Source organism: Anarrhichthys ocellatus, unplaced genomic scaffold (genome assembly GCF_004355925.1).
Source record: "Anarrhichthys ocellatus isolate YVR2014 unplaced genomic scaffold, GSC_Weel_1.0 scaffold39, whole genome shotgun sequence".
NCBI classification, from domain to species: Eukaryota; Metazoa; Chordata; class Actinopteri; order Perciformes; family Anarhichadidae; genus Anarrhichthys; species Anarrhichthys ocellatus.
The window spans coordinates 1962143-1989847 of record NW_022280069.1 but is presented as its reverse complement, the minus strand read 5'-3'; the positions used below and the strand labels follow the sequence as shown (position 1 = coordinate 1989847).

General features: G+C 44.3%; 2 protein-coding genes across 7 annotated transcripts in view; both read right to left on the bottom strand.

The window, feature by feature from the left end:
* The window catches only part of glcci1b (glucocorticoid induced 1b), a 20429-nt gene extending 3944 nt beyond the window's left edge, over positions 1–16485 (bottom strand). The window contains exons 1-7 of one of the 4 annotated variants that reach the window (XM_031867321.1): positions 15442–16485; positions 14924–15313; positions 10721–10869; positions 5082–5171; positions 2928–3047; positions 1892–2029; positions 41–230 (exon numbers count right to left, since the gene is read on the bottom strand). In XM_031867321.1, the coding sequence (XP_031723181.1) occupies positions 41–230; positions 1892–2029; positions 2928–3047; positions 5082–5171; positions 10721–10869; positions 14924–15266 (1030 nt within the window). In that variant the 5' untranslated portion in view covers positions 15267–15313; positions 15442–16485. The remainder of the gene's footprint in view (positions 1–40; positions 231–1891; positions 2030–2927; positions 3048–5081; positions 5172–10720; positions 10870–14923; positions 15314–15441) is intronic. The other 3 variants (XM_031867323.1, XM_031867324.1, XM_031867322.1) reach the window with 3 other exon arrangements.
* Positions 16486–16582: 97 nt separating this feature from the next.
* On the bottom strand, positions 16583–27544 carry mios (missing oocyte, meiosis regulator, homolog (Drosophila)). 3 transcript variants are annotated; one of them, XM_031867313.1, is made up of 12 exons: positions 27435–27544; positions 26085–26951; positions 25473–25962; positions 24925–25023; positions 24525–24779; positions 22631–22800; positions 21960–22025; positions 21613–21771; positions 20488–20640; positions 19331–19535; positions 18952–19081; positions 16583–18169 (listed from the first exon to the last, which is right to left on the bottom strand). In XM_031867313.1, exons 2-12 carry the CDS (start codon positions 26901–26903, stop codon positions 18079–18081), a joined length of 2637 nt encoding a protein of 878 aa, XP_031723173.1. In that variant the 5' UTR covers positions 26904–26951; positions 27435–27544; the 3' UTR covers positions 16583–18078. The 3 variants fall into 3 exon arrangements, with proteins under 3 accessions (XP_031723173.1, XP_031723175.1, XP_031723174.1); XM_031867315.1 differs by having other exon boundaries at positions 18952–19075; XM_031867314.1 differs by having other exon boundaries at positions 27471–27538.
* Positions 27545–27705: the final 161 nt, after the last annotated feature.

Sequence of the window (27705 nt, the reverse complement as noted above, 5' to 3'; positions counted from 1 at the left end):
ACACACACACACACACACACACACACACACACACACACACCTTTGTCAATTTCCTCTGCAGAGCACGGGCTTCCATCAGGAGAGTGGGCATGGTCAGAGCTGCAGGGGCGGGGCGACGGGCTGGAGTCACCACTCGACGGGGCCTGTGTGTCTGTGTCACGCGTGTCCCCACTGCTGCTGTAGTGATGCGGAGGGAAGGGGGCGCGGCGGCCATCCACCACATCCATGGCCTGTGAGGTCAGAGGGTGGAGGAGGTGAAGCATTAATGTACATGGATCCTAAAATGTCAGAGTGGTGGTGCTTAGAGTCTGGAGAGAATCATAACTCACAAGGTTACATTCAATCACAGATAACATAAAGTGTCCTTGAAAAACCATCGTGAACTGTTGCAGCGTTCCTCTTAACAGCTACCAGCTCACTAACTGATGCCACTGAATCTAAGAATGAGTGACACTGAAGAGTCTCTGGTGTGTGTGTGTGTGTGTGTTTGTGTCTGTCTGTTCAAAGGGCAATTGGAGAAGCAAACATCACACCAGATGGTAATACGTGACAGTAGAGCAACAGTGTGATGTGCAGAGCGTTCTGCTTTGGCACAACTGATGCAAATGGGAGGGCAGCAAAGAGAAGGGCTTGGTGCACAGCAGGTTGTAAATCTGTAGTGGTGCGTATGTTTCAATGGGTGTTTAAACTGTGTGCGTGTGACTTTCTAAGAGGGGAGTTTTACAGACCTGCCAAGGTTCACTACCCCACATCAGACAGGATTTACGGGTGTCCTCGCCTCTCAGAGATTTAATTCAGTGAGAGTGAGAATATAATTCAGTGTGAGTGAGAATATGCGTGTGTGTCTTACTGTCGGACTGTATGGTGCACCATGCTGCAAGTGACTTCACAAGCCTGCTTGTGCATGTTATGAATTTCAAGCATAGCCTAAAAGGCTGTTTTTTGACCATAAGCATATTCAGGTATATAAACCTAAAGTTTGACTGATGTTGAGGGGAAGAAACAAATCTCTTTGGTGAATTCAAAATGATCAAAGTCACACAATAACACAAACTAACCAGCAGCAGTAAACATACTCTATAGCCGTCTCACAGCAACAGTAAACTAGCAAAAATACTCTAAATATAGTGTACAATTAAACTGGTATACATTTAGGCAGGTCTTTGCTTTAGATGGCTATGATACGTTTTTCTGTTGCCCACATATCCACAGCAGTCCACATATCCACAGCTGTGCCAATACTCTAGTCTGCTTCTCCAAACTGGGGGCACGCTGACCGCAGTCTTACCTACTGTCTGTAATGCACTGAATATAGATGAGTACCTCATAAAAACACCCAAACCATCCCTTTAAGTAAATAAATATACTTCACAGATTCAGTAAAGTATTAATGATTGTTGCACAATGTTAAATGCAACATGTCTATGTCATATATTGTTTCATCAATTGACAGCTGCAGGACAGTGGACACACTAAAGAGAGAAGGTACAGCAGGCAGTTTGAGATATACATCTATATAAATATAAAGCTTCTTTTTAATTGGCTGCACTGATTGTATTTCATTAATGCACTTTGTGGACAATTATGCAGTTATTTTCACCAACACAGGAGATATTTTATCCGTTATAAATTCCAACTCATAATTACAAAAAAGTGGACATGAACAACTTTTCCCCACTGGGCTGCTCATATTTACAGTCTGAATCTGACATGTAACCCACCTGGTACAAATAAGACTGAACTGTAAATGGATAAATTAGGTAGAGTTCAGACATAGTACAAACTAAACTGACACATTTACAGTTCAGCAAGCACAAATACAGCTCGACCCCGTTGCTGGTGTGTGTGTGTGTGTGTGTGTGTGTGTGTGTGTGTGTGTGTGTGTCCCTACCTGTATTCCCTGCACCCAGTTCTCTCTGATAAACACATTTTCCAGCTCGTGGCTGATGCCCTCCACACTGCTCGGCACCCTGCATATCAGGGATTTTGGCACCGGGATTGTTGACAGAGCTGATGAAGTTCCCTTGTACTGCAACGACAGACAAAAATAAGCTTAAAAAAAATGATGTACACATGAAAATAATAGTCTCATAATTCAGATTGTGCATTTAAATACATAATACTGCAAATGTCTTACACTTTGTGGCACCGAGATCTGTTAGCGGTATGGAATCGTCGCCGATCCAGTTTTATGAAATATTTAATGAGTGGAGGCGTTCAGTTTAAATACTTGTTACTGAAGCGGGATTAAATATCAAAAACGCAGCCATGATTGTGATCTACCACATGTGGATATGGGGCAAAGCATATCCCCGTTTATGCTCATTTTCCCACAGTGGAGTATGTGTACTGTTGCCAGGCATCTGTTAATGAATGAACTGCAAACAAGGAGAGGACAGGGCATGCCCGGACACACTCCCTCTCTCCTCTTTTGACATTACTGGTCAGAAGGGACTCATTAACTAGACCTCCCCCAGTCAAACGCAGTGCAACATACAACATCATTACATTACATCAAATGTGGTTTATGATCAAATATGGCCGATACAGGAGCCTGAAAGGCTCATGCAAAACATGCTATAAAAATCCAAACGGGCACTTTCACTCTACACCTACATAACCATCGCATCCTGATAACCTACAGCTTTATAACTACCAAACTTACACCGATTGAGCAAATGAAAAGTAAAACCCTGATTAACAATGTGATATCATTAACAGAACGTTAACCCTGGTATATTCATGTTCTGTTATCTTCAACAGCTTTGGTCACCATCTGTTTCATTTGTATGCCTTTTGCGTGGCTGCTAAGCTACCTTATCATACACGGAGTTAGATCTTGCATCACCAAAGTCAGAGTTGGTTAATGTTTTCACCTGAAAAGAGCATACTGGGTGACCCAGTTTGGCATGGCATGAATAGCTCACCTGCGGTGGGCATGCGGTGCCTTGCGGCGCCTGCAGCTGCAGTGAGCTGTGCTCCCGGTCTTTGTTCTGCCGGCTGACCTGTTTGCTGCGCTGCAGCTGCAGTCTCAGTTTAGCAATCTGCTGGAAGAAAAGTAGCATCACTTCAGCAAAAGACGGATCACAAACGCCTGGTGAAGGCAGTAATATGGTCAACATGTGAAGTTTAACTTTCCCCCATCTGTGAAATGAATGAAGCTGGAAGGTGATTAGCATATTTGCTCCCATGTAGGGCGTCATAGCTCCAACCGGCGATCATTTTCTTCATTAATTCATGTGCCGAATATTTTGTTGATTAATTGTATGGTGTAGAAAATATCAATAAAACAGTCACAAATGCCTTTTAAGATCAAGGAGATGTCTTCCAATATCTTGTTTTGTTCAACCAACAGTCCTAAACCCAAAAATATTCAATTTGTTATTTCAAGGGAATAAAAAGCGGCAAATTCTCAGAATTGATAAGTTATCAAAAGTTGCATTTTTGCTTAAAAAGTGACTCAAACGATTAATCAATTATCAAATTAGTTGCAATAATTTTCTAACAACGTATCAATTAATTGACCAATCGTTGCAGCTCTACTTGCATTTAAATGTTGGCCTGGAAATTATATGAAAATAGTTTAACAGACATGACACGAATATTTGTAGTGATGTTTCCTCCGTTTTGCAGCAGCTGACAACCTACACTAATAAGAATATTCTGCCATTTGTCAAATTCATACTTTCTTATAGTTTTAAGGATGGCTGGGAGGCGGATTTATGTGGCGTGCAGCATCAATATGGCTACTGTGCGCAGCCATAAAGATCGACTTGACGTGAATATTGTTGCAGGGTGCTTTAGTGCGTATGTTAAATCAGCCACGCATGTCTGATGATGAAACGAGTCAGGTCAACGGGTGTCAATGCATCTGGCCCCGTATCAGCCTAAAAACAGGATACTCTTTGTGAGCCGAACAGATGAAGTTGTACTGTGCAGACAAAGGTGTGGTCTTCGACGCCAATCTTGTAATCCTGGCAACACAGTCAACAAAGAGACGTGCTTTTTTCATAGATGTCCTCCCACACATGTAATCACATAGGTTAGAGAGCTGGAAGACAGTTCACTACATTCATGGGGTGACCGCAGCAGTCGATAATGACAAGTCCAGGCAATCCCGATGTAATCTCAGAGGATGAGGAAGAGGTTTTCCTGGCTGTGCTATTGATTGTGCAGGCCAAAGCCACTGGGGCTGTCTGCAGAAGCAGAAAGTTCAACGCTTAATGATTCTAATGGGCCGAGTTTTAGTGTTAGACTACATTCACACTTGGATGTGTTTTGTGAAATCCGATTCTTATGATCACATGTCATGAGATCACACCGCTGTGAGTCCATAACCAGAAAATATGTGTCTCTTCCCGTCTCCTCACACACCATGTCCACACAGATTCACAATAAAAGCTGGAACATTTCGCGTCTTAACAATTCAATAGTAATGTGTCAAATTTAATTTTTGATCTGTCCCTCGTCAACAAAGTGAAGGCTAAGCCTGTTCCATCTAAAACATATTGCTGTATTGATCTACTGTAAACAGGAAACATGAATGTCTATTGTGTTGCAGGGGCATGTGTGAGGCTTTTAAGTAACATGAGTTACCCTGAATAAGTTCCCTCAGTACTAAAGAGGGAACAATATGGCTGCATCAGCCTTGAGGTGCTCCTGCACCGTCTCTCACAAACAGGCCATAATGAAATGCGAGGGTGCAGTTGAGTGGGAAAGCAAGGGGAGAAGGAGGTTAAATTTAGACTGAGGTCTGGAGAGCTGGAGAACTAATATCTCCATGTGGTCGGCTGGTTGGCCACCAAGCGCAGCAGATAGACAGGAGTGGAAACCAACCTTAAGGAGCATAATATTTAGGCTGACCTCAGACCCTGACAAATAAAACACATTTTGAATAAATGAAATGAATCACAAAAACACGTTCTTTGAACTGGCTGTATGGTTTTAAACCAGGCCAGGCCTAGCTTAGAGCCAGACAGAAGGCTGAACACTACTTCACTCTGTTGATCCACCATCTGTGTGTTTTGCAGTAATGAGCAGCTGTGACTTGTGTGAAGCGAGGTTCAGACAGGTGAATTTACCTCTTTGAGGTGGTCTGCGCTGCCCCAGGAGGCCGACCGCTGGTGAGGGCTTCCCAGTTCTGCTCCCTCATCAATCCAGAGACCTGGAGTCTGAAACGCATTAATACATGCAGACACATGACCATATGGTACACAACTCTACATCATTTCCTCTAACAACTCATGCTGTATTGACACACGCTCCACATGTACTGTGTGACACTGTGGCTACTAAATAGCATGTCGTGGGTTGAATCGGCACACAAAGATAAGTATGATGTACTCCTGCTCATCAGCATAAACACAGGTTTCCATTGTGTGCAAAGATATCTGAATAGAACACATTACATAACCCTCAAAGTGGAGGATACCTGCCGTATCTGACATTTGTTTACGTGGCGGGTTGGCCTAATTTTTACAGAGATCAGATAACTGAAAGGTCACAGATGAGGCCCTTGTTGAATCATCAAGAGTCATGGGTCTTATGAAATGCCCTCATTTATTTTTCATTTGTTTTCACTAAGAAATATTATAAATGATACATGTACACACATTTATAAATACATATACTCCAGATCAACATGAATTTAAAGTAAATAAAAGCTTGTGCAGGAGACGTAGGAAACTAAAAGACCTCTTAAGTGAATAGCAGACTATTCACTATTGTGAAACCTGTCAAAATGTGAGCATCAACTCAATATGTTAAAAGTTAAATGTTTGGATAACCAGCTGAGAAAGAGGTGGGTGAAAGCAGTGATGAGTGCCGTGTGGCTCAGAAGTAAAGCTGAGAATCTGGAATCCATGAAAAACAGGAAAACAGTCACGAGATACAATCCCTGAGGAAAAGTACTACTTTCAACAGGAAAAACAAAAGTCGTAGCATGTTTGATTGCTTCCATTAGTAAGCCAGGTTAACATAAATACTGTGGCAGGAAACTGTTGGTCCAGAAGCCAAACACACTAGTATATTCCAAAAATCATAGTTTGAGAAAACAGTTACAGGGCTACAAATTAATATCCGATTGTCTGCCTCGTCAGTCACTCACAGCCGACACAACCAAGGACTTCACTAGCAGCTGGTGCTCGTTTCCCACCTTGGAGTTCCCATCCTTTTACCTTTAGTTAGTCTACAAAGTACAAGCAAAACACTAGGCTTATACCAGGTCAACGAGTCGACAGGGATCTTTAGTGTCGTTAGTAGACCATAAGAAAACATCTGATATACAAAACATTCCCTACCAGAGAGCATAGAGGCAGTTCTGTCTCATTGAAGATGTCTTTTAGACCTCTACTGCATAAACAAGGAAACGGTTAACTTATGTAAATACATGCAAAAACAGAAACAGACGGAGGATGTTTCATAGGGCCGTCTGAAGCAACATACTTTCCCCCCCCCCCCGATTATGCACATCAACAGTGCCTCTGCTCCTCAAACATCTGACGTTTTATGGTCATCACAGTAGTACGAAACATCTTAAATGTCAGTGTCTTCACACTGCCTTATGACTGACCCCACACAAACAGAAAAACCCTCTGTCTCTGCAGCTAACGCACAAGCCTTGCCCTATGATATGGAATATAACGCCGTGAATAATGAGGAACACCCGGGAAGGCGTTTGCGCTGGATTGCTGGCGCTGGTTTCCCCGGAAAAGGACGGCGGATTAAATGGGTGCTTGTGCTCACATGAAAAGGGAGCACTGTGCTCGGCCACGCTGGATGGCAGATGTGTGGCTAGCCTTTAGCATTAACATTTTGTGCATGGCCTACGGAATGGCTTGAGCCATTTGATGCCTCTGCCAGACATTGAGGGACTTGATGCTGCAGCTTAATCTGTTCATACAGATGGCTGTAAAAGGGCAGAGAGGCTTTATGGAGTTGTGGATTTAGCCGTTGAGGAAAAAAAAACTAAGTTCTCACAGATGTTCTCTGACATCAAATAGGGAATGCAGCTCGCTACGTGTTACTCATTTGGCAGTGAGTGATACGTGTAGGTTTTAAACTGGTTAAACCGAAAAGCACAATCATTTTTATAATCACAAGGAAAATGGAGGGGATCGTGGAAGGGCTTCATTGTCACTCTGATGGCACTCAAATCCTGAGAAAGCTGATAACTCTAGAGATGTTAACAGGTCACACAGGTGTCATGGTAGGTCACTTTTCTATGGCGGATATCTCAGTTTGATCCTACTTTCCCCCCCAGGTATACATAGTAAGACAGTTAGAAATACTGCAGGCTATCTTTCTTGATTGACACAAATTGTCCGTGAACAAGAACACCCACCTTTATTTACCTCAGAGGCCCTTTTATCACGCTAGCTCTCGAGCTTCCTGCCTGAGTCGAGTGCTTTGTAGACTTGTGCCTGATAATGTGCTGCTGTGCAGATAAAACTATGTTACCACAGCCTGCAGCTTGCTTCCCATTATGATTCCCACCCAAAGGGTTGCATGCAGGCAACATCCTCAAGAATCCAGCTCTGTTCCAAAGCAGGAAATAATGACTGTGCTTCAATAAGATTTGAGTGGAACTTGTGCTGGTTTGTTTGGATTGCATGTCGAGACACGCGAGCAGAAGGCCACTGCTATCATCTGATGGGGTTCAGAGAGGAGGAGTTATGATTTGGAGAGTTGGCTTTGTGTATCCGTTATCTCTACACGCCTTAAGCTCACTTAGAATTACAGAAAATGGACAAATGTCTCCAAGGCCAATACCGATGTTACCAATTACCCCGGACATTTTACAACAAGATATATTAGTCGATGGAGCTCAGTAACTGTAGAGCGCTTTGTTTGATCTATAACGTTGGATCGCTGCGTGTCTAGTCTCTAACAAGCTTCAGCTGTGAGCGTGTATCTTTAGTAAGACAGTTTCAGCAGATTCACAGTAGTGTGACAAACAGCAGGCTAGTTTGTTAGCCTCTACGTTATGTTTTTCAGATTACAAACAGACCGCCGATTAGTTATTTCCTCTCACTCGGGGCGCAGAACGTACATGCAGGTCAGTGGTCAGCGGGCCATCGGCTGCAGTCTTTGTGGTATACACAAGTGCAACTTTTAACAGAAGACGTGAAGCGGCGCACACCATTTGATCAGTCCGCCTTTGTCGGTTCTAGTTCTTTAATGTCGGCTTGGTGTGCAAGGGGCCTAATCTTCATACAGACATGCTCTGTGTTCTGTAACCACAGGGCCTAGGACTCACAGACCTATCCCGGAACAGTGATTAGCATATGTATGGGCCCTCTGCTCCTCGACTCCCACACAAAAGGCAGGCGGGCCGTGCAGCCACGAGGGCCAGGTGGCAAGCAGTGGGATTTCTCCTCGACTCAGCCGCAGCCTGGGGGACAGGTGCAAACAGCTTCACCTCCATGCAAGGCTACAGAACAGCTCAAAGGAGAGGCTGTCTTCAACTTGTGTGATGCACGACAAAAGAGGCCAGGGACCCTTTGTCTGCTGCTCTCTGCCGTTGTTGTCTTCTAGAAAGAGCCGGGCCCAGGCGTAGCTTTTTAAACAGGAAGTGGTCTCTTGCTATCCTTGGGGGAGTTTGTGCATTTAATCGTTCAAGGATTTTCAAGTGTGTCACACTCGCTCCCACATCATTACGACAGAGCCAAATGTTTTCCCATCTCAAATTTCCACAGCTTTGAAGGACATAAATCTCTTGAACTGGATTTTCATTTTAATAAGCCTTCAATCAGATCTCTGCTGATAATAGCTGGGAAATATGGTCCATGTCACTATGTAGCACAGGCAAACAGCACAATCTGCCAAAAAAACAGTAAGTCTACAAGTTCACCGTGTATATGTGCCCAGACATTTTTCCGAGACCTGATAATTATCAAATTGATTTTCCATACTTGTCCAGTCTTTCCATGGCTGCAGAGGAACCCTGTAATAAGAGGTATTTACTCTGTATAAAGCCACTTCAAGAGACCTTGTAGGCCCTCCCACCACTTCCTCAGCCTACACACAAAGACATGCGAGACAAATGAAGGGTTAAAGGTATGAAACTCATGTAAATTAGGCTTGGCGGTCTTCATTCAGACAGATGAAAGGCTTCTGTCAGCAAAGAGGGAGCAGCCCATGTCATGATCATGCATAGTCAATATTCTTTTATAACACAAACCCACCCCAAACTAACTACCCCCCCCCCCCCCCAAAAAATAGAGCTCTTCGAGGAAAAACTGCATTTAGCCATCAGTCACATGGCCAGATTAGTGGGTGATGATGTGTGGGCTGCTGTCCAGGAACACTGTGCAGAGGCTCAATATGAAATCCATGCACAGGTCTTGTGAAGAGTTATAATGTGTTAAATGTATGATTGTGAGGGAATTATGTATAGCAAAGTCTATCAGGCCTTATTGGCACCAGACTCCACCACCAGATTACCAAAACTAAATATTTGGTCACGGCTTGAAAATGTGTCTTCTTCACAAGCTACTGCGATGGAAAACCAACAATTATGTGTAAGTCCTGTCTTCCATCATTTGAATTGAGTGAGCTTCTTCTCAAACAGCCCTTCCTGGAATATGACTGATGAAGCCATTCGACTCTTACTTTTCTCCATACTCGATGTTCTTCATTTCCCCTGACGTTACAACATGCTACACTGATTAATTACCCCAAAACCAAATGAACACTGTGATGATCAATCAATCACGGTCACCTGCTGAGCTGAATCAGACAGAACAAGATGACACATGTGGAGTCTTTTCTCTTTGTCTCTAGGATTGTTTTTCATGGCATTAACCGCTGATTTACAGACATCCCTTTCCAAATGCAAGTCCAGGGGGGAAAGGTATTTTTTTGGCCCAAAATTCACCTGTTTGGTCACTTTGTAAAATCAGCTTCAAAGCCCGGCGCCCTACCCGGGGGCTTGATTCGGACGAGCTGAACGCACGGGACGGGGATGAGAACCAGGGTGCTGTAATATATTTGTAATTAAATGTATCTGTAATTTTGCAGTACATAATAATCGCTTATGACAGCCAATCACCTGTCAGCCTGTTAGAATGCTGGGTCGGAAATGGATTACGAAGCCATGATGCTAAGCAATGATAAAACCCTGGTCGTCACACTAATTGAGTGCTAGATAGTTAGCAAAGATGCATTACATTTTTATGTCTGTAATGAATGTACATTTTTTTTTATAAAAGTTGTTTTGCGGTAGCCCATCTGCCACACGCACCCCTGTCACAGTCAGTGTATTGGACCCGAACAGTGGAAAATATATAAATAACACAACAACTATAGTTAGTAACATACTCACTACATTGTATTTTGAACACAACTGGTGCTTAACAGCCCCGGTGAGATCAGGGTTTGAGCAGAATCTGGTTCAGATGTACTAGAGCAGAGAGAACTGGAAAATAGGCAGGTAGGGGTGCCTGGAGTTGGGAACCCAGGGTTTAGGACACAGACTATAGGTGATTATTATTATTAATAATAATAATAATAATAATAATAATAATGATAGCAAGCTATTTTGTAAAATAAAAGAATGTGAAATGGCATAAAACCAAGTCAAAAACAAAACAAAACAATTCAAACCCCAACGGCTGCAAAGCACTTCAGCCCTCTGAAACTTAGGGAAAACCCTGTCATGAATAATATGACCTGCCCCACCCCTACTCTGGCGGTGGTATTGTTTCAGAATGGTATGTACCTGTGTGGCTTTGTCTTTCATACAGGAAGGGTAAGGTCCGTGGGAGTCCCGAGGCCACTGGCCGGTGAGGTACGGTCCTGTGATGGCGTCCAGGGAAGATGTCCGCCGGATGGCACTGGAGCTCCGGACCTGTAACTTGGACCTTTCTGCTGTGGGACAGAACAAAGAGATGGGATGAAGCATGTGCACGCACACGCACACACACACACGCACGCAGACGTCAGCACCAAGCCAGCAATATATCCAAACTCTCAGAAGAGTCTTTGAATTCATCGTACCAACTTAACCGATTGTGTTTATGTGTAATAAATTCCACTGAAGGGATTGTGGGTAGATCTTCACCTTACACGAATATAAATGTATTTAAATTACAGAATAAATTGTTACTCGACTCCCTGAAAATAAATGTACAATAACTTTTAAGAGCAATACATTATAATCAACCTTCACCTGTTAACTACTGCAATTAACAGGGTTTCATTGAGGCGAGACCTTGCCTCTCGCAACCTCTTGTTGTCCTCAAAGTGTGGACAGTTTTTCCTAATCTCATAAGTATTAGTGCAGGGCAAACAAACCGGCTTGAGAACTGAGGCCTGGAGCAAATGTAAACGGCTGAGCAGGAGTATTTCATGTTATGAGAGCAGTCTGCTGTGAGCCAGAACAGTCAAGCACACACCACCCACATAAGAACTCATAAACAGCCACACCACAATGCACATCAATACTGCCTGCATCCACTCAACATTCCTGCAGTGACACGCAGTAAAAGAAAAAAACAAAACAAAAAAAAAAAAAAACACAAGAGGAAAACAAAACATGCAAACACAAAGAAATTAGCTTGAGAATAGCATGAGAATGTGGTAAGTGTTGGATTAAATGCATTAGCCTAGATTGTACTGCGTGCGATTACCAAAAGCAAATGAAAGCTCCTTCATTCCGTATGGAGAAGACAGAATAAAGGAATAGCGTGACGATCAGGAAACATTTACTCTACTCCTTGTCCGAGTTGGTTTATGCAGAGGCCTTCTCCAACCTGAACTCACAAACCAACACTCACACAGACTAAACTATCGACATGAGGCACCCCTCTCTTCGCGGAACTACATAGCTGTTCATTGCTGTTCTTTGTTCATAGAATACACAGGCCAACCCACCCAAAGGTATTGCCTAAGTAAGCTTACTGGGCTACAGTAAAATTCCCTGAAGCATTGTAGACAAAGGAAGCAGGCTAAATTTCCATCAATATTGATACAGGCCAAGCCGGTGCTCTCAGAACCGGGATTGTGGTTATTTTCCATCGTCTCCCCACTTGCCAGACTAGAATAATCTCCTGATGAGAAAAAAGAAACGGTGTGAAAGAAGCCAAGACATCAAAGCAGTCCATCTGCTGATTTCAGGGCTGAGCGAATGGTGTATGCGTTATTAAAAAGGAATATTTTCAGGTTCCTTGAAAAAGGTTCCGGCATTTCAGGGGATAAATGGGTGGTTCATTAACTGTAGAGCAAATGTGAAAACAAACGCGTGGTTCGGATCAGTAAACCAGAGCAGAACGGTTTCCTGCAGGTTTTCACAAGGCTGCACGGTGCTGGTTGAAAGGAAAATCACAAACCAATTAGCTTCATCGTGTGATTACAGAACAGATTCCCATTGGGTTTCTAGGAATTTCTCAACTAGGTGATAATAGAATTTTAGTCTGTGCTAAAGCTTGGGCATTTTTTATTCAATTCAACTTTATTGCAATTGCTCGAATGACCTACACACAGTGAATAATGAAACCTAGTATTGCCAACTCTCAATACTGTGCAAACTGTATCATTGCTTAGAAGGGTTACAGAGTATAACACTGATACTAGTGAAATAACATCCTAAATCTGTTTGTTATATTAACTACAGAGTGGTATAATGTGCTTTATTTACTATATCATATAAATAAAAACACTAACCACCATCATAGAGGAACCCCTGTAACCACCAGGCCACCAGGCAGTTCCTGTTTCAGTATTGTTCTACACGAGTTGCTCGAGTTAAAAAGTGTGTTAATTGCAAGCATTAACTAGTGACCGTCTTTCATACAATATGAATGATGGTGTTCATTTTGGCCATGATATGTTAAAGTTATGAGCATCTGTCCCTCAGCTGGTCAGGAAATGGCTTATCAGCATATTTGACATCATTCAATGAGTACCTCCCACAATAAGCTAGCCTGGACTAGTTTCAGAGTATCTCAATGAACGAGGAGGGTCTGCCAGCAGTGCTCACGATTCAAACATTCATAACTAAGAAGAATGAGCCAACTTGACATCCAAGTTAAGGTTCAACCAGATGCTACACAGAAACCACGGCACAGTTCCACCAGAGATGACTGATTTAGACAACATCTCGTGGTCACAGTCGCTCCTACTCTGCAGTTTGAACGGATGACAATGAAGCAGGGCTGTTTCAGCACAGCTGGCATTTCGACAGAGCAGGACTACCATTGTTGGGACAGTGTGTTAAGTGAATGATGTCATGCTGGTGAACCTAAAAAGGTCATGATGTCGAGTATAATTATCTTCATCATGCTATGATCTAAACACCGGTGCAGTCCATTACCAGCGTGTCTGGCACTCACGCTGATGGTACTGCGAATCATTTTGGACTGACACCCCCACCAAATGGCAAGCATTATGTCTGCGAGTGGGTTCAAAGTACTGCAGTGAATGATAAATTACAAAGTGCAAAGCCTCCTGCTTCAATCATAATCAAGTTGGGTGATGAAAGATCACTACATCAGGTTTGTATCTTTGACTTCCAGTAGCCAGCACTGATATGATCATAGTCATCATCTGATGACTGCGTGTTTGGAGTGTGAGGTCACAGTGGCGAAGGTGGGTGGAGTCTCCATCATCGTCATCACCACCGGCCTGGGTTAGAGGTTGTCTCTGACAGAGGACCGAGGTATGTGTGGCATGCCACCGAGATGGGAAATCAACACCAAACATTAGCCAAACACGGGAGAAATTCGTCATGCCAGGAAAGTCTGTTATGGAAGAGACTTCGTTTCCTGCCTCGCATGGTACACTGGTCAAGGTTGGAGGTCATCCCATTCAAAGAATTGAGGAATGTGAAGCACGTCACAAACATAAAAGTCCACTCACAACTCCATGATAAGTAAAATCCTGCACGGGAAAAAAAAAAAAAAAAGGTCTGCCATTTTAGTTAAAAAGTATAAGAGGGAGAAGCTATTAAAGGGGACTAATGAAGGTAGCATTGATCCAGCTGTAGTGTTGTGAGATGTGACCTAATTCTCGTTAAATGCAGAAAATACTTAGTGCTTTTCATGGGAACTGATGCAGTCAGAAACACCCACTCAGGTTAACAGAAAGAGTCTCCACATACTGGAAAAGCAAGCTGTATTCAGACACTTTCATATTATGTTGTGCTGAGATATTGTGGGGGTTTTCTGTATGCATTGGATATAAAAACTGTATTCTTCCAGCAAAAAAAAAAAAATGCTGTTCTGGCATACAATAGGATACTTCTACCGGTCTGGAAAAGCAGCCACAGTGTCGATACTTGGCAGGAAAGGCTGTCACATAAATGAGATTTAGTGACACGCTGGGAAATGAAGATTTAGAGCTGCCTGGACTCTCATGTCCTCCTTCAGATTCTCTTCTTATCACTTCCAAGGAGCAGCTGAGCATGACAGGAAACAGCATAGCACTAGCTTCTGTTATCCATGTGCAAGGCAACGTGGTGAAGCTCAGCATATGTTCCGAGAGTCAATAGTGCGCTCCATTCTCTTTATGAGGGCCTAATTGTGCAAGTGGACGGCAGGCTAAATAGTTAATGCATCAACCTTCTGCAAATCAAGTGCCAACCTTTCTCCAGACTTAAAAAGGTGACAAAATGTGAGCCATGTTGTGTACAATTAACATTAAAATGTAATATATACTAGCGTAACAAACAAACAAAAAAGTTACCATGACAAATTATCAGTGAGCACATGGTGACATGGCATGTCTTGGCCTATGTACTGCGCAACACTACAATTATTCTGTCCGTGTATATAATATTGTGGATTTTTTACTTTTCAAATAGTCTTTACTGTTTTAATACTTATTTATAATGTTTGCACTGTCCTGCTGTAATCCTGTACATTTCTAATAATAAAGGATTATCTTATCTCTTAAGGCCAAACAGGTGAAGAAAAGGGTTTCGTACCTCTGGAAACTGGAGAGTCTGGGGGACAGGAGGAGTCCTTATTTTCCGGAGACAGTCTTTGCTTAGCATTTGTTGCACTTCCTGAACTGAGTGACGGACTGGATGGGGGGCTCGTTGATCCTCGGCTGCTGGTCGTCGTCGTGGTGGCTCCACCGTAGAGGGTCTGCTGGGTCTGCGCACGTGTCGGGCTGCCCGGACCCCCGCCACGCAGGAGCTGGTAGGGCACGGTGGCTCGGATGGGGTGCAAACGACAGCTGCTGCTGTTGTTGTTGAAGGAGCCTGGGGAGCCCGCGTTGCTGCGTCTCACCCTCGGCTGCTGGAGCGAGTTGCTGGGCGCTGACATCCTCCGAAAACCCTCCGGTTGCAATAAAGAAATACGTTGCTGCTGCTCTGGAGGAGGTGGTGAGATAAACATTAGCTTGTTAGCAACAACAAAAAACGTTAGCTTCCTTTTTTGTAAAATTTCAACTCACGCGCTCAAAGGGACAAAAACACGCGTTATTTTGGTGATAACTTACCTGTAATATACTTAACACATGTCGATGTAGGCTTACACCATCACACAAGTAACTTTAAAAGTTGTTTTTAATACTTCTTGAGACGTTTAATGCGTGTTTTCCTGCTCTCGTAGTGTCTTCCCCATCATGTCCACTCAGTCTAAATGACAGTTGGTTCGGCCAGACTGCTGGCTGGTGCCTGTGGGCGGGGCTACGCTTATCACGTCTGAGCTTCTGATTGGATACTGGCGTTGTACAGTAATGTCGCTGATTGGCGGAGGTTCTTCTATGGCTCGTACTTTCATCCAATCGGGTGAGATATGTCTTATTAGTGTGGGTAAAGTTTCTTTAGCGAAAATTAAGATGTAAAAACATACTTATAAACGGTATAAACCAAACTACTGCACATGATTGCTGCCTGCATGTATAAAGTATGATGGAATAAATGTTAGTTGAGGAAGACCATTAGTCGCAGTTAAGGAGCTGTCAATCATTATTACAAGACCTTCCTCAGCAGATGGCGTTTGCCCAATTGTTGAAATGTAGATTCTGTTTCCTTCTTTTTCCACTGCGCACTACCAAAGGACTAAAATATATTGTATGCATACAATATGTATTCTAGCATTGTATACACAATTTAATTTAACTATTTTTGTTTAGACTCGTTTGAGCTGTATATCTTTGTAAAGATTATTCTGATTGTGGTGAGATTTTTGATTAATTGCTGTTTTTCCAGAGTGAATTTCCATCACAACTTTTAAGCCAACATGGACAAGAAGAAGTGAAAACGTAAACTCCATCTATTGAGGAAGACTGATGTGAATGAAAGTACCAGAACATCTACTAATGGACCTTGTGGAGAGGTTGTTGTGTCAACAGTTAAGAATGAACTTCCAGTCCAAGCTCAAGAGATGTACTACTACATCTGATGTCCAAAATCTATTGTTTTTCACCGGTGTCCATCTTTCAGCCTGCACTGACGGTCTGTGATTCTGTGGGAGTTCCCATGGGAGAATAATGCGTGACTCAATGCTTTCAGGCAAAAGCTGAAGAAGGCATAGGCTAGAAAAACCCACGCCATCTGTGTCTATGAAACATAATGTAAAAATAAACCATGTAAACTGATGGAAAACACCCCCCATTCAGCAGAGCTCCAATTTGTCACTCGGAATTTATTTTAAAAGGCAAACACAAGAAACACTGAAGGGATGAAATTCCAGCAACCCTGTATTTTTCAGGACGCTACACGGCTCGCCAATTTGTCAGCTCCACTCCAAAATAGTTCACAAAAGGGCAAGCAGGCCTGTAAAAAACCTCCCACACTGGGAAGAGATCCTGGTGAAAGCGGCATACAGTAGCTCCTGTGCCCCCCCCAACCAACCCTCCACCTCCTCCTCACTCCATGACTAAGTGATTTAGCCAGCTCTGGTGCAGGCCGCCTCTCACTTACAATGCCTCCCTAGGTTAGTGACAGAGCGGGGAGGGTGGCAGAGAACGAGAGAAAAACCCATTTACAATGCGGCTTACACACGGCTGTCTCCCCCCCACCCACAGACGGCGCCCATCCTTGGATTGATGTGTGGTATGCATAGTTTTTTGGGTTGCAATTTGGGCACCACAGAAAGGGAGAAAGAAAAAGAGAGGGCAAGTCTGTGTATGTCGGAGGGTGTAGAGAGAGGGGGGGGGGGGGGGGGGGGTGGGTGGGTGTGTGTGCAGGTCTGTTCTCTCGCCCTCTCTTTGAGTCAATAGTGTTCCGGCAGCTGAGGTTCTTTATGAGGGGAACAATCTGGAGGGTCTTGTCAGAGTGCCGAGCAGCTGCTGTTTTCTGGCGAGCTTCTTTCATGGACCACAGGCCTGGAGTGGGCCGGTGAATACAGACGCAACCCTCCCACCCTTCCCCTTCCTCCTCCTCCTCCTCACCACCCCCCCACCATCTCCAATTCCTCATTGACCCCTCTAACACTGGAAGCCCATCGCGCACAATGCCAAGATGAAGAGTGGCACAGAGGAACACGAAGAGAGCAAGAGAGTGTCGGTATTGTGCGCGCTACACTCCGCTCCCGTCACCCGGGGTACCACCCCCCCTACCCCCCCGAAAAACGCTTTCATGAGGTATGTGAAAATCCTTTCGTAAGACAAACACAGGACGTTAAATAGCGTGTTAAAACACAAGCCCGGAAATTATACAGCTCGCACACATATTGGCACCTGTGATCACATCTTTACAACCTGACGTGTGAGTGGACATTTGATTTTTTCCTTTGTTAACAGGTCACAATAAAACTATAAGCCTGATTCAGGTTAGATTGTATGAGTCTGATTAAAGCGCTTGTATTTCTCCTGAGTGGGATTTACATTAGCAGAGCAGCAAGTTTGCATTGGCTCCCTTTTCTGTCATTGATTCAGTTAGTAAAGTCAGTAACACACACCGTCTCCCTTCGTCATATAGGGCTCTGTTATAACATTACATTCACTAGACTATAACTTAAACAGTATGTCGCTCTATTCAAGCAGCCACTTCAGAGGAGGACACTGCTGACACCCTTTGTCCATCGGCCCTGTCATTGTTGTCGTCGTGTGGCGGGTCCAGCAGTGAACCCGCACCGGTCGGCTTCTGGCTGGTCGTTTGGCTTCACTTTCCCGACAAGCGTCTCCTGTTTAGCTTCCGTCTGAAGGCACCAGGTTCCCCGTGGTGTCCAGCTGCATGCATTTACATGTGCAAGCAGACACTGGGCACTCTGTGTGGTCTCTGTAATGGACACATGAACGGTAGAGGAATTAACAGGAGATAATACAGAAGTTTGTACATCCTGGCTGAAAGAACAGAGGGGCGTTGCAGGTCAGTGTACCATCTGTTCATTGAAATAAAAGAAAAAGGTTTTTTCCTGATGCAAATAATAGTTTGAAGGAATATGGCTTGAATCTCTGTATTTTCTTTACACTTTAGTCAACTGGAAATAAAACAAAGCAAAGAGGGTTTTGCCACAGGAAAATGATTTCTACTCTACTTTGCTTTTGTCAGTGATCGATAACTACAGGCTACTGTTTCACGAAAACAACATGACTAGCTTTACACTCAAAGAGGGTAAAGCTAGTCATGTTTTTATGTTATTTATTTCTACGTTGCTTTTTGTCTGTGGTAGATAACTTTAGGCTACATGGTTCCTCAAAGAGAATCTTTAACAGGATCCCAACATGGATTTAACAATATTACGTCTACCTTTATATTCAAGTGACAGGTATCTCAGAGTATTGGTGACTTTTTATACATCAGTAGAATCACTTTTGCCTTCCACGATTACTGCAGTGAGAGAGAGATGAACGCTTTTTGCACAGCACGTGTCCACATCTGGTTGAATAACTCATCTCACGTCTGATCTTTTTGCTATTAGCTCTAGATATCTTTGACGATAGTCCCATTTTGCATTTTGTACTGATTGATATTGGATTTCTTCTAACGAACAGAAGGTACACGGACCATAGCAGGAACCACGTATCCACACATGTAGCACCATCCAGTGAGCGTCTCACCTGAACCAGCTGAGCATGTGGCCGGCGTGGCCGCCGTGTCGACAGTTGTGACACCAGGTGAACCAGTTGTTGAACTGAGCGAGTTTGTTCTCCCTCGTCAAATCCACCTTCTCATCCGACTTCACTGTTCCTGCCAGAAAGGATTTATCCACAAGTCAATATTAGCAATCAATAAAATTTGACTATCTATGTCGACGTTGGTGTGAGCGACGTCGCGGCAATAAAAAGAAACTGGATTGTTCACTGAACATCCGGGAGCAACTGCCTCTAAATGCCGATCAAAGTGCACACAATCTCCTCCTGCGAATGCTCGGTTATAAACACTTAACGCTGCTCCAAGATGCATCGGTCTACACACTCCACACACAGGCCAGCTTACCTGGACAATTAGAAACGGGCGTGCCCATGTTCATGAGGCAGAGGGCGCAACGTGGCAGTGGTTTCCTGCAGCCGGGGCAGCTGGTGACTTTCGACTTGGTGGGCGAGCCGCTGACGCCATACTGGCTGAAGCCGCGGCCCTGGTGGGGCATCGCCGAGCAGCTGTAGGAGATGGACTTGCCGCAGAAGTTGCAGCTCACGAACACCTGTCACACGAGAACAAACGCAAAGGTCGGTCGATAAGGGGCCAGTGAACATGAAGGTAAAACCAACAAGCACACGCTCGCCAGCTGTCTGATTTTCACTTCGAGGGGAGAAGGAGATAAGCGCGAGATAATGCTGCAATAATCCCAATGTGCTCAACTGGGAATATTGGAATGTCAGTGGTGCAGGTGGTGCCGAGGTTTGCCTGCAGCACCAGCGTACTCATAATCATTTTAAAAAGGATCTGTTTAAGTACAGTATAGTATCTGGAACAGAGAAAACTACAAGGACTGCTCACGAGAACACAGGTTTTCATGACAAGAATTGGAGAGCAGCAGAGCTGTGGGTGTTACAAGCTTGGCACAAACTACCTGTGCTGTAATAAACGGCTCAAGCGTCACGATATCTACGGCTGCAAACAAACAAGACGGACCGCTATGAGTTTGCCAGCGCCCTCTCACATTAGAGTCAGGTCATTTTAACCACACAACCAGTAACCTATAATCAAGTATTTATGGCTACAGCTTACAATCATTGTCATCAATAATTAATCTCTATCTTGTTTTTGTTGTTTACTCTGTAGATAATTTCCCAGAGCTAAAAATGACGTCTTAAAAATTCCTTGTTTTGTTCGACTAACACTCCAAAAACATAAAGCACAGAAAAGCAGCAAATCCTCAAATTCGAGAAGCCAGCAAATGTTTAAGATTTTCCATAAATATATATACAATTATCAAAACTGTCATTTGTTGTCAGTCATTTGGTGGATATTGAAAGGGGGACCTCTTTAACTGTTGCACCAATGAACGGCATGCTGGGTAAGGAGCGCTCGCTAAACTATCGTCTCTTACACTGCCAAACTGCATGCTGGGTACAACTTGCTCTCAGGCACTGCACTGGTCCCTAAAACGATGAACATAATTCTGAACATGTCGTCCCCCAGATGTGCGTTACCTGGGCCAGGGGTTTGGAGCTCGGGTCCAGCTTGCCTCTGTGGATGTCAAACTCGGCCCGTTTGTGCCAGAATCTCCAAGCATCCAACAGGTTGCGGTAGTTTTCGATCCAGCATTGGACTCGAGGGTCCTTCAACACGTCCCCTGGGGAGCCCTGGTGGAATGTTGTTATTTCACATCATCACTTCAGTTCATTGTACTGGGAAGCAGGTCAGGTCACAGAAAGGCTCCTACAAATCTCACCCTTCCTGCAGCCTTCCCTGTGGTGGAATGTGTACATGTTTGTGTAAATGTATGCAAGGTATACTTAACACAGGTGGTGAATGACTTGTACCCTGCAGTACTCGATTCATAAGCAGGTTAGGACAGGAAAAAGAAATAAAAGCAAACACAGAGCGGTTCCACCGCTTTAAACTCTGAACCTTTCTTTATAGGAACAAGTGCAGGAGAGCAAACAGCTCTTGCTTGCTTCACATTATTGTAGTTAAAAATAACAGCTGTGACCTTTAAGAAAGGAAGAGGCAAGTTTTAGCGTGTGCCTTTATGATTTCTCTAAGAGTGCGATCAGACTGACGGTTTCTTTTGTTTTCCTTCGTTGCACTTTTGTGTTTAGTTCATTCAGGTTAATCATTGAACCTTTTATTTCGGGGTCACGTACTGTAACATGCTGTACTTTTAACCAGAAGGTTGCAGTTTGCATGGCACAACAAGTTAATAAGGCATTGTTACGCCACAATAAATGGTCTAGGGGTTGGCAATCAGGTGCCACTGTGGGCCTGTCTTTTCTAATATTAGTCAAAAGGAGGGAAACTGTAGGTTCTTTTTTTTAGGTCTAATTAATTTAAGAGTAAAATGCATTTTTAAAACAATTTTAGCATTGTATCTGAGGCCAGAAAACACACCAAACGTAATACAGTTGTGTAGCATAGAGACAGATTGACCCCAAACAACAAACAGTGGCCGGCTTCATTTCTAGATGTTGTGCCTCCTCGATCCTGACTCGTCACTTTTAATCTCCTAAAATGCATCTCGAGGAGCCAGGAGGTATGCCAGAGGAGCTATAGGCGAGGACACAAAAACAAAAACAAAAGACCAACTTGCATACATTTTGTCTGGGTTTGTGTACCTTCAGCATGCAGAAACTGGCGGTCTGGACATCTCCGGTGCGGTCCACGAAGCTCTCCATGAGGTCCACGCCATCTTTAGTCAAACCCGTCAGCAGGATGCCCTCCAGGTTGCCCGCCTCCTTCATCTCGTTGGTCAGTTTGTCGATGTATCGAGGCAGCTGCAGCCGGATACCCCCCCCACCCCCCGAGACATTTACAAATATATCACAAATCAGAGAAGAATGTATCATTATCATGCATATTTAAAGTAATTCATTAGGAAATGGGGTTAAAGGATGCGACATATGCATAACTATAGTGTGTTGTTGTGACGACATAACCTGGGATTGACTTTGTGTTGCGTTACCTGTGCGTCGCTGAGAAACATGCAGGCAAAGGCAACGCGGTCCCGCACAGCAACACTGTTCTCAAACTGAAACACAGACAAAGATCATTCAACTTCTCTCGTCATTTCAAATGCGTATTTGTGCTTCACGATTTAACGGGAGAAATGCTTCAATGTACATCGAGCATCTTGCGTTCAGTACATCGCATGTGTCTCCATATACTAATACCGTTGCCTGTAATGCTAAAAGACACAGTTCTGCAGGAAACTATTTTACACATAATCAGTTCTAAAAGCAGAGAGCGTCACAGCGACTGACTAAATGTTCTCATTGTGGAGGCATCCCCTTTTGGCCAGGAAGTCTAAAGAGATAAATGAATGCGACGGCAAAATCTGATGAGGGAGGGAAAAAAGCACAAGCGTGCACTCAGTGTGCTGGGAACATTTTCTGTGAGGTGTTTTATGACATGAAACACATCTCTTCCTGTTATTTTTCCATGAAACACCACTGCGGTATTAACTACCTATTCGGCACACTGTTATAGAATGTGTAAGAGTTTTCATTAAGTGGGAACAAAACAGCGACTGTTCAGAGAGAAAAGAGTGCCAATTTAAACACTTTCCTATTTGCTAACTTCCCTTGTGTTCGCAACAGAGCTATGAAGGTTCCTTGATAGTGAGAGATTCAATACCAGCACGCCGTCGTAGGCTCCCGGCTCGCTGGTGAGAAAGGCAAACATGACGCAGAGGTAGGGGTTCTTCAGCTGCAGCCTCAGAGAGCTGCACATCTCCCTCCACAGGGAGGACTTCTCTTCGGTGTAGCCTGACAGAGCCATGGCAACCACGTTCAGGTTCAGGTCACCTGGGAATAAGGAGGCAGACACGCGGGTTCATTCACTTTGTGCAAAGCCTTCACTGTGAGCGCAGCACTGTGGTGGAGCTTCTGACTGAGCGAATTGTTCATGGTGACTTGTGGCTCGATGAAAATAAGTTTGGAGAAACAGGAATTCATTTAAAAATGTGTTTTATGGTTAGCTCACATCGAAAACAACTCTTTGTTCATGCTGCGTCTTTCATCAGAGAGTAGAATTAAAAACTAAATTAAATAGACATTCACAAAAAAGCTAAATTAAAGCCGTATAATTACATAAATCCCTTATTTTCCCCAGAGGGAAAGCAGACATGTCGTCGGTGCATTGTTTAACATAAAACATGGTCTACGATTTATTTGCTGTAGCTGTAGCTGAGCTGTAGCTTAACTGTACTTCATCTCATCATCTCATCAAACTCTGGGCAACATTGTAAATGTTGTGCAAAAACATTTAGTAAAAGTAAGAAAGGTAGTTTCCAGTGGGCCAGCAGATTATCACCGTATTAGATAAATGTTTATTTATAAGTGTGCAGATGTGAACCAGTTCTTAAAGTCAAAGCTGCTGTTTGAGAAGAAGCCCGTTCAGATGTCTCTGCTGACACACCTCATCTAATGATTCAGCCTCCAGTCATGTTCAGAAAACACTCATTAGCCGAAAACATCTGACCTACATTGGTGGAATTTTAAGTCACGACATAAGCACACAACGGCTTTCTCTCTCTCCGTGTGTGTTAATCCTCAGTGTGAACAGCGCTGCAGGATGAGTGTTGTGTGGAAAACAAGGATCTCCTGCTGTTACATTTTTTAAATTCCTTCAGACCTTAACTTCATTTGTTGAGAGACTGTGAAGGAAAAGAAGAAACTTAGCACACGTAAACTCTGTTAACCGGGAGTCTAGTATTATATTTAACACATTTATGAGCAGTTTTTAAACGCGCTCCAGACCGGACACGACATAGCTTTTTAAAGATTGCTTATATAATTTCCTGTTGAAGCAGCATGACATTACACAGCACACGATGCAGAGGCAGACCACTCTGCAGAGTGCAAATCAATAGATCTCAGTAAGAGAGAGAAGAACGCTGGTTTAAAGTTTATCATTATTTAATTGGAGTTTTTACTGCTTCTGCTTTATTTCGAACCACCACATGATTTTATTTTGCCAAAAAAAAAAGTAAAACGCAACAATTCAATGAATCAATATGTTGATGGACAAAGAGTCGCTTTTCAAGCATAAATGTTTGTTGGTTCCGATTGTACGAATGTGTTGCTTTTCTTGGTCTCACATTAAAACAAGCACAAACTTGCAATAGCTGCGACCACGTACGCGCATTGCATTCTCACACACACACACACACACACACACACACACACACACACACACACACGACCTCCATGCCAAATTTCACCCTCCTAGGGCGAGTGGAGGATGGGGGTTGTGGACCAACCAACAGAGAAAATATTTTTTGGTTTTGGACTGTTGGTCAGAAAAAGAACCAGGACACCATGTTCTCCCAGACATATTGCGCTGAGTGTTCTTCACCGTTTCCTGGTGTTTTATAGACCAAACAATTACCGATTAACCAAGAAAATAACCTGCAGATTAAACGTTAGTGAAAATAATCGCTCAGCTTTGGGGGGTTGGTCAGAAACATTCTTCCTTCCAGTCAACACTTGGCTTCAAAGATACACACCCCCCCCTTACACCCACTCACCCTTCTCAGCGGTGGCTCCCTTGTTGAGGATCTGGATGGCCCGGCGGATGTCCAGGTTGAACAGAGCCACGGCGGCCGCCCGCTCCCACTCACGCTCGTTCTCCAGCGACCGCAGGAATATCTCCACGTCGATGTCGGGACCTCGGTTGATCCAGCCGCAGAGCCGCAGGGCGAGGCAGCGCTCCTCGCTGTGGTACCGCGGAACATCAGTCTGCCGGTCCGAACCGCTCCAGCACCTGCGGCTCTCTGTTGTGCCTGGGGGAACCAGGAAGACATACACAGTGTATTCAATGAGCCCATTTCCCCAATTATGCAATCTAGTATCAATGTAGGATAACACAAATAATAAATACTGTCTAACCACGGTCTGATTCCTCCTCACAGAGAGGAGGTGGCTTACCCGAGCTGGTCTTCACAATGTTCTTGATACCGGAGTAGACCACCGACTGTTTGTTCCCCTGCAGCTTCAGCTCCGTGTCCTCTGCACACAGCTTCATATGTGATGCTTTTATAGGAAAGGTAACTCATTTTGCAGTTCGAGGAACACAGCGACAGCACAGAACAGATCAGAGGTGCTTAAGAACCACGATTACGACAGAACTTTATCACGTTACTCAAATTCAAACGGGACCAATTGTCATCGGGGTTGTCTCATTTTTATACAAACTAGTTGTACACCATCTAAATAAAAAGATTTTATACTCACAGGAAACTTCTATACAGCGAATTCAATAATATTGACTTGCATTAACAAATGGATTTAGATATTAAGTATAATGATTCTATATATATTTACCAAGGGCATAAAGACTGCTCTGCATATGTGACCAGTTAGCTGTGAAGAAGGAGCGATAAAACTCCAGAAAAGAAGGATGAGTGAAGCACAACGATTAAACGTAGAGTCAGCTTTGTGTGTTTCCACCTCCCCCTCTTCATCAAAAAGGATATAAAACAGATCATACCACAGACACTTGAGCTGGGAATCGTTCCCTCCCGCCAGCAGGTGGTTCCTCCACACCTGGGCGGTATCGTGGCCGTACCTGGACTGAGCCCTCTGCCTCATCTTGGTGGCGATGTCTTTCTCAATGGCGCTCTGCACTCCTTCACCTCCGTCCTCCGCGCAGTCGTACAGGTGTCTGCCGCACGCCCACATGAGCGAGGTGGTGGAGCTCCAGGCGAGCGAGATGCGTTCGAACACGGTGAAGTCGGTCATGACCCGGTTGGCCGCCGACACCACCACCATGCGGTTCTGAGAGGACGGGTGCCAAGCGAAGCTGCCGATCTGGCTCTCACAGGGCTGCACGCTCCGCTCAATGATGGTGGGCTCCGTCTCGTCGCCGATGGGCGTGGGGGTGTGCTGCATGTCGTACAGGCGGATGATGTTGCTGTCGCGTGTCAGCGTGGCCAGCAGGCCGTTACGAGTTGGACACCAAGCGACCTGAAATGAGAAAGGAAATCATTGTGTTATTAAACGGCAACTTTCTGCTTTTGAAATCGACAAAAAAACAACTTAAACTGGACAGAGCTTGAACATTTTGCTCATCTCAAACTGCATCATACCTTAGTGAGCGGCTTAGGCTGCTCGGTGAGCGTGAGCACGGGCTTCTCAAACTTCCTCAGGTCCCAGATGGCCACCTGACCCTCATAGAAAGAGGCCACACGGTCATGGACGTGTGGGTCGACCGTCACCCCCTGGATGGCCTTAGTGTTGACAAACGTTTTCTGGCTCGTGTTCCTCAGGTCAAATATTGCAAGGTTGCGGTGCATGCCCGCCAACAGCAGCTTTGGGTCGCGGAGCAGCCAGCAGAGGGACAGGCAAGCATCGTTCTGGCCCAACTCGTACAACGGCTTGGTCACCACCGAGCTCGAGTCCAAATCCACAGATGACAGGCGGATCTTCTCAGACGCGACACTGGCCTCTGGGGAAAACTTACTGCTGATGTCCCATATGAGGACAGAGAAGTCTGCTCTGTGCTTGTCCAACCCGGCGGCCAGCAAGTTGCTGTCCACCGGGTTCCAGGCTAAAGTGTTGCACTGCCTGGCGTGCTTAGGCACAAACTCTTTCCCCACCAGCTCTTTATAGGTGGAGTTGTGGCTCTGACCCAGGCTGGTGAGCACCACTCTGCCGTTAGCTTGGCCCACCGCGAGCAAACACTCTGGCTCGTGCTTTGGGTACCAGGCCACACATTTCATGTAAGGGGTGTCAGAGTTGATGGCTAGTAGAGTAGCAGCAGTTTTTTCGGAGAGCGGCAGGGTGCCAGCCTTGGTTTCTGAGCTGCCAACGGATCCAATGCGATACAGTCCCAGCTCAGAGTCACAGATCACATAGCGGTCCGGGTGGTGGGGGGACCACAGGATGTCCGGCTTGGAGCCACTCATGATTCAGAGGCAGCTAGAAGGATCTCAACGAAATCTGCCTTCTTCAACCTGGAATATGGACAGATTAGCAAAGAAATTAGCATATAAACAAATACTAGTGATATTGGCAAAAAAACAAAAAGGTTGACCAAAACACAAGAATGACAAATCCCATAAACATGATGACGTAACCTTAAAGTGAAGATTAGCTAAACGTTTCATGTAAAACTAAAGCGTTACTGCTGATGATTTAAAAGCAAAAAAGTTAGCAACCTGATGCTAACTAGCTAATCGGCAACGTATGTTTTGAGATAAAAGAGTCACGTGAAGTAAACGATGCAGTTAATCGACTACATGACAAAGTTAAAACTAAAGTCCAAAGTTTGTTGACATGCTAATTCAACGAAGCGAATGCTAACGAGTGAAGGACACGCTATATGAAAACCGTTTAGCTAGCGCGGATTTAGCTAACGGTCGAAAACATCATCTACGACGTCACGATATGAGCTTTTAATATTAACTAATATCAGTTATTGATGCTGTGTTACTTACTAACATGCAGAGCGTTTAAACGAGCGGGTGAATTACGGTTTGGCGTGCACATGTTGGCCAGGGACACTCCGAGCGCCTCTGAATGTTGTGTGTTACACCAAAACACGTCCGTGAGGTTGGGAAAGTTAGATACTCTAAGGTTCCGGTTAGGCGCGGTTATGCGTGCAGTTCACCACCAGAGGGCGCCGTAACCAAAGTATGTGTGAAAATACACAGAAAGGAAATTCAAAACATACTACATCATCTAGATATTTTCGATAATCGATTAAGA

What these genes read in the sequence shown, in the direction of transcription:
- mios (XM_031867313.1), bottom strand. Translation starts at nt 26,903, where the DNA reads ATGAGTGGCTCCAAGCCGGACATCCTGTGGTCCCCCCACCACCCGGAC. An exon ending in GGGAGCCACCGCTGAGAAGG is followed by an intron (nt 22,801 to 24,524) that starts GTGAGTGGGTGT and finishes CCTTATTCCCAG; the next exon opens with GTGACCTGAACCTGAACGTG. An exon ending in CCAGTTTCTGCATGCTGAAG is followed by an intron (nt 20,641 to 21,612) that starts GTACACAAACCC and finishes ACATTCCACCAG; the next exon opens with GGCTCCCCAGGGGACGTGTT.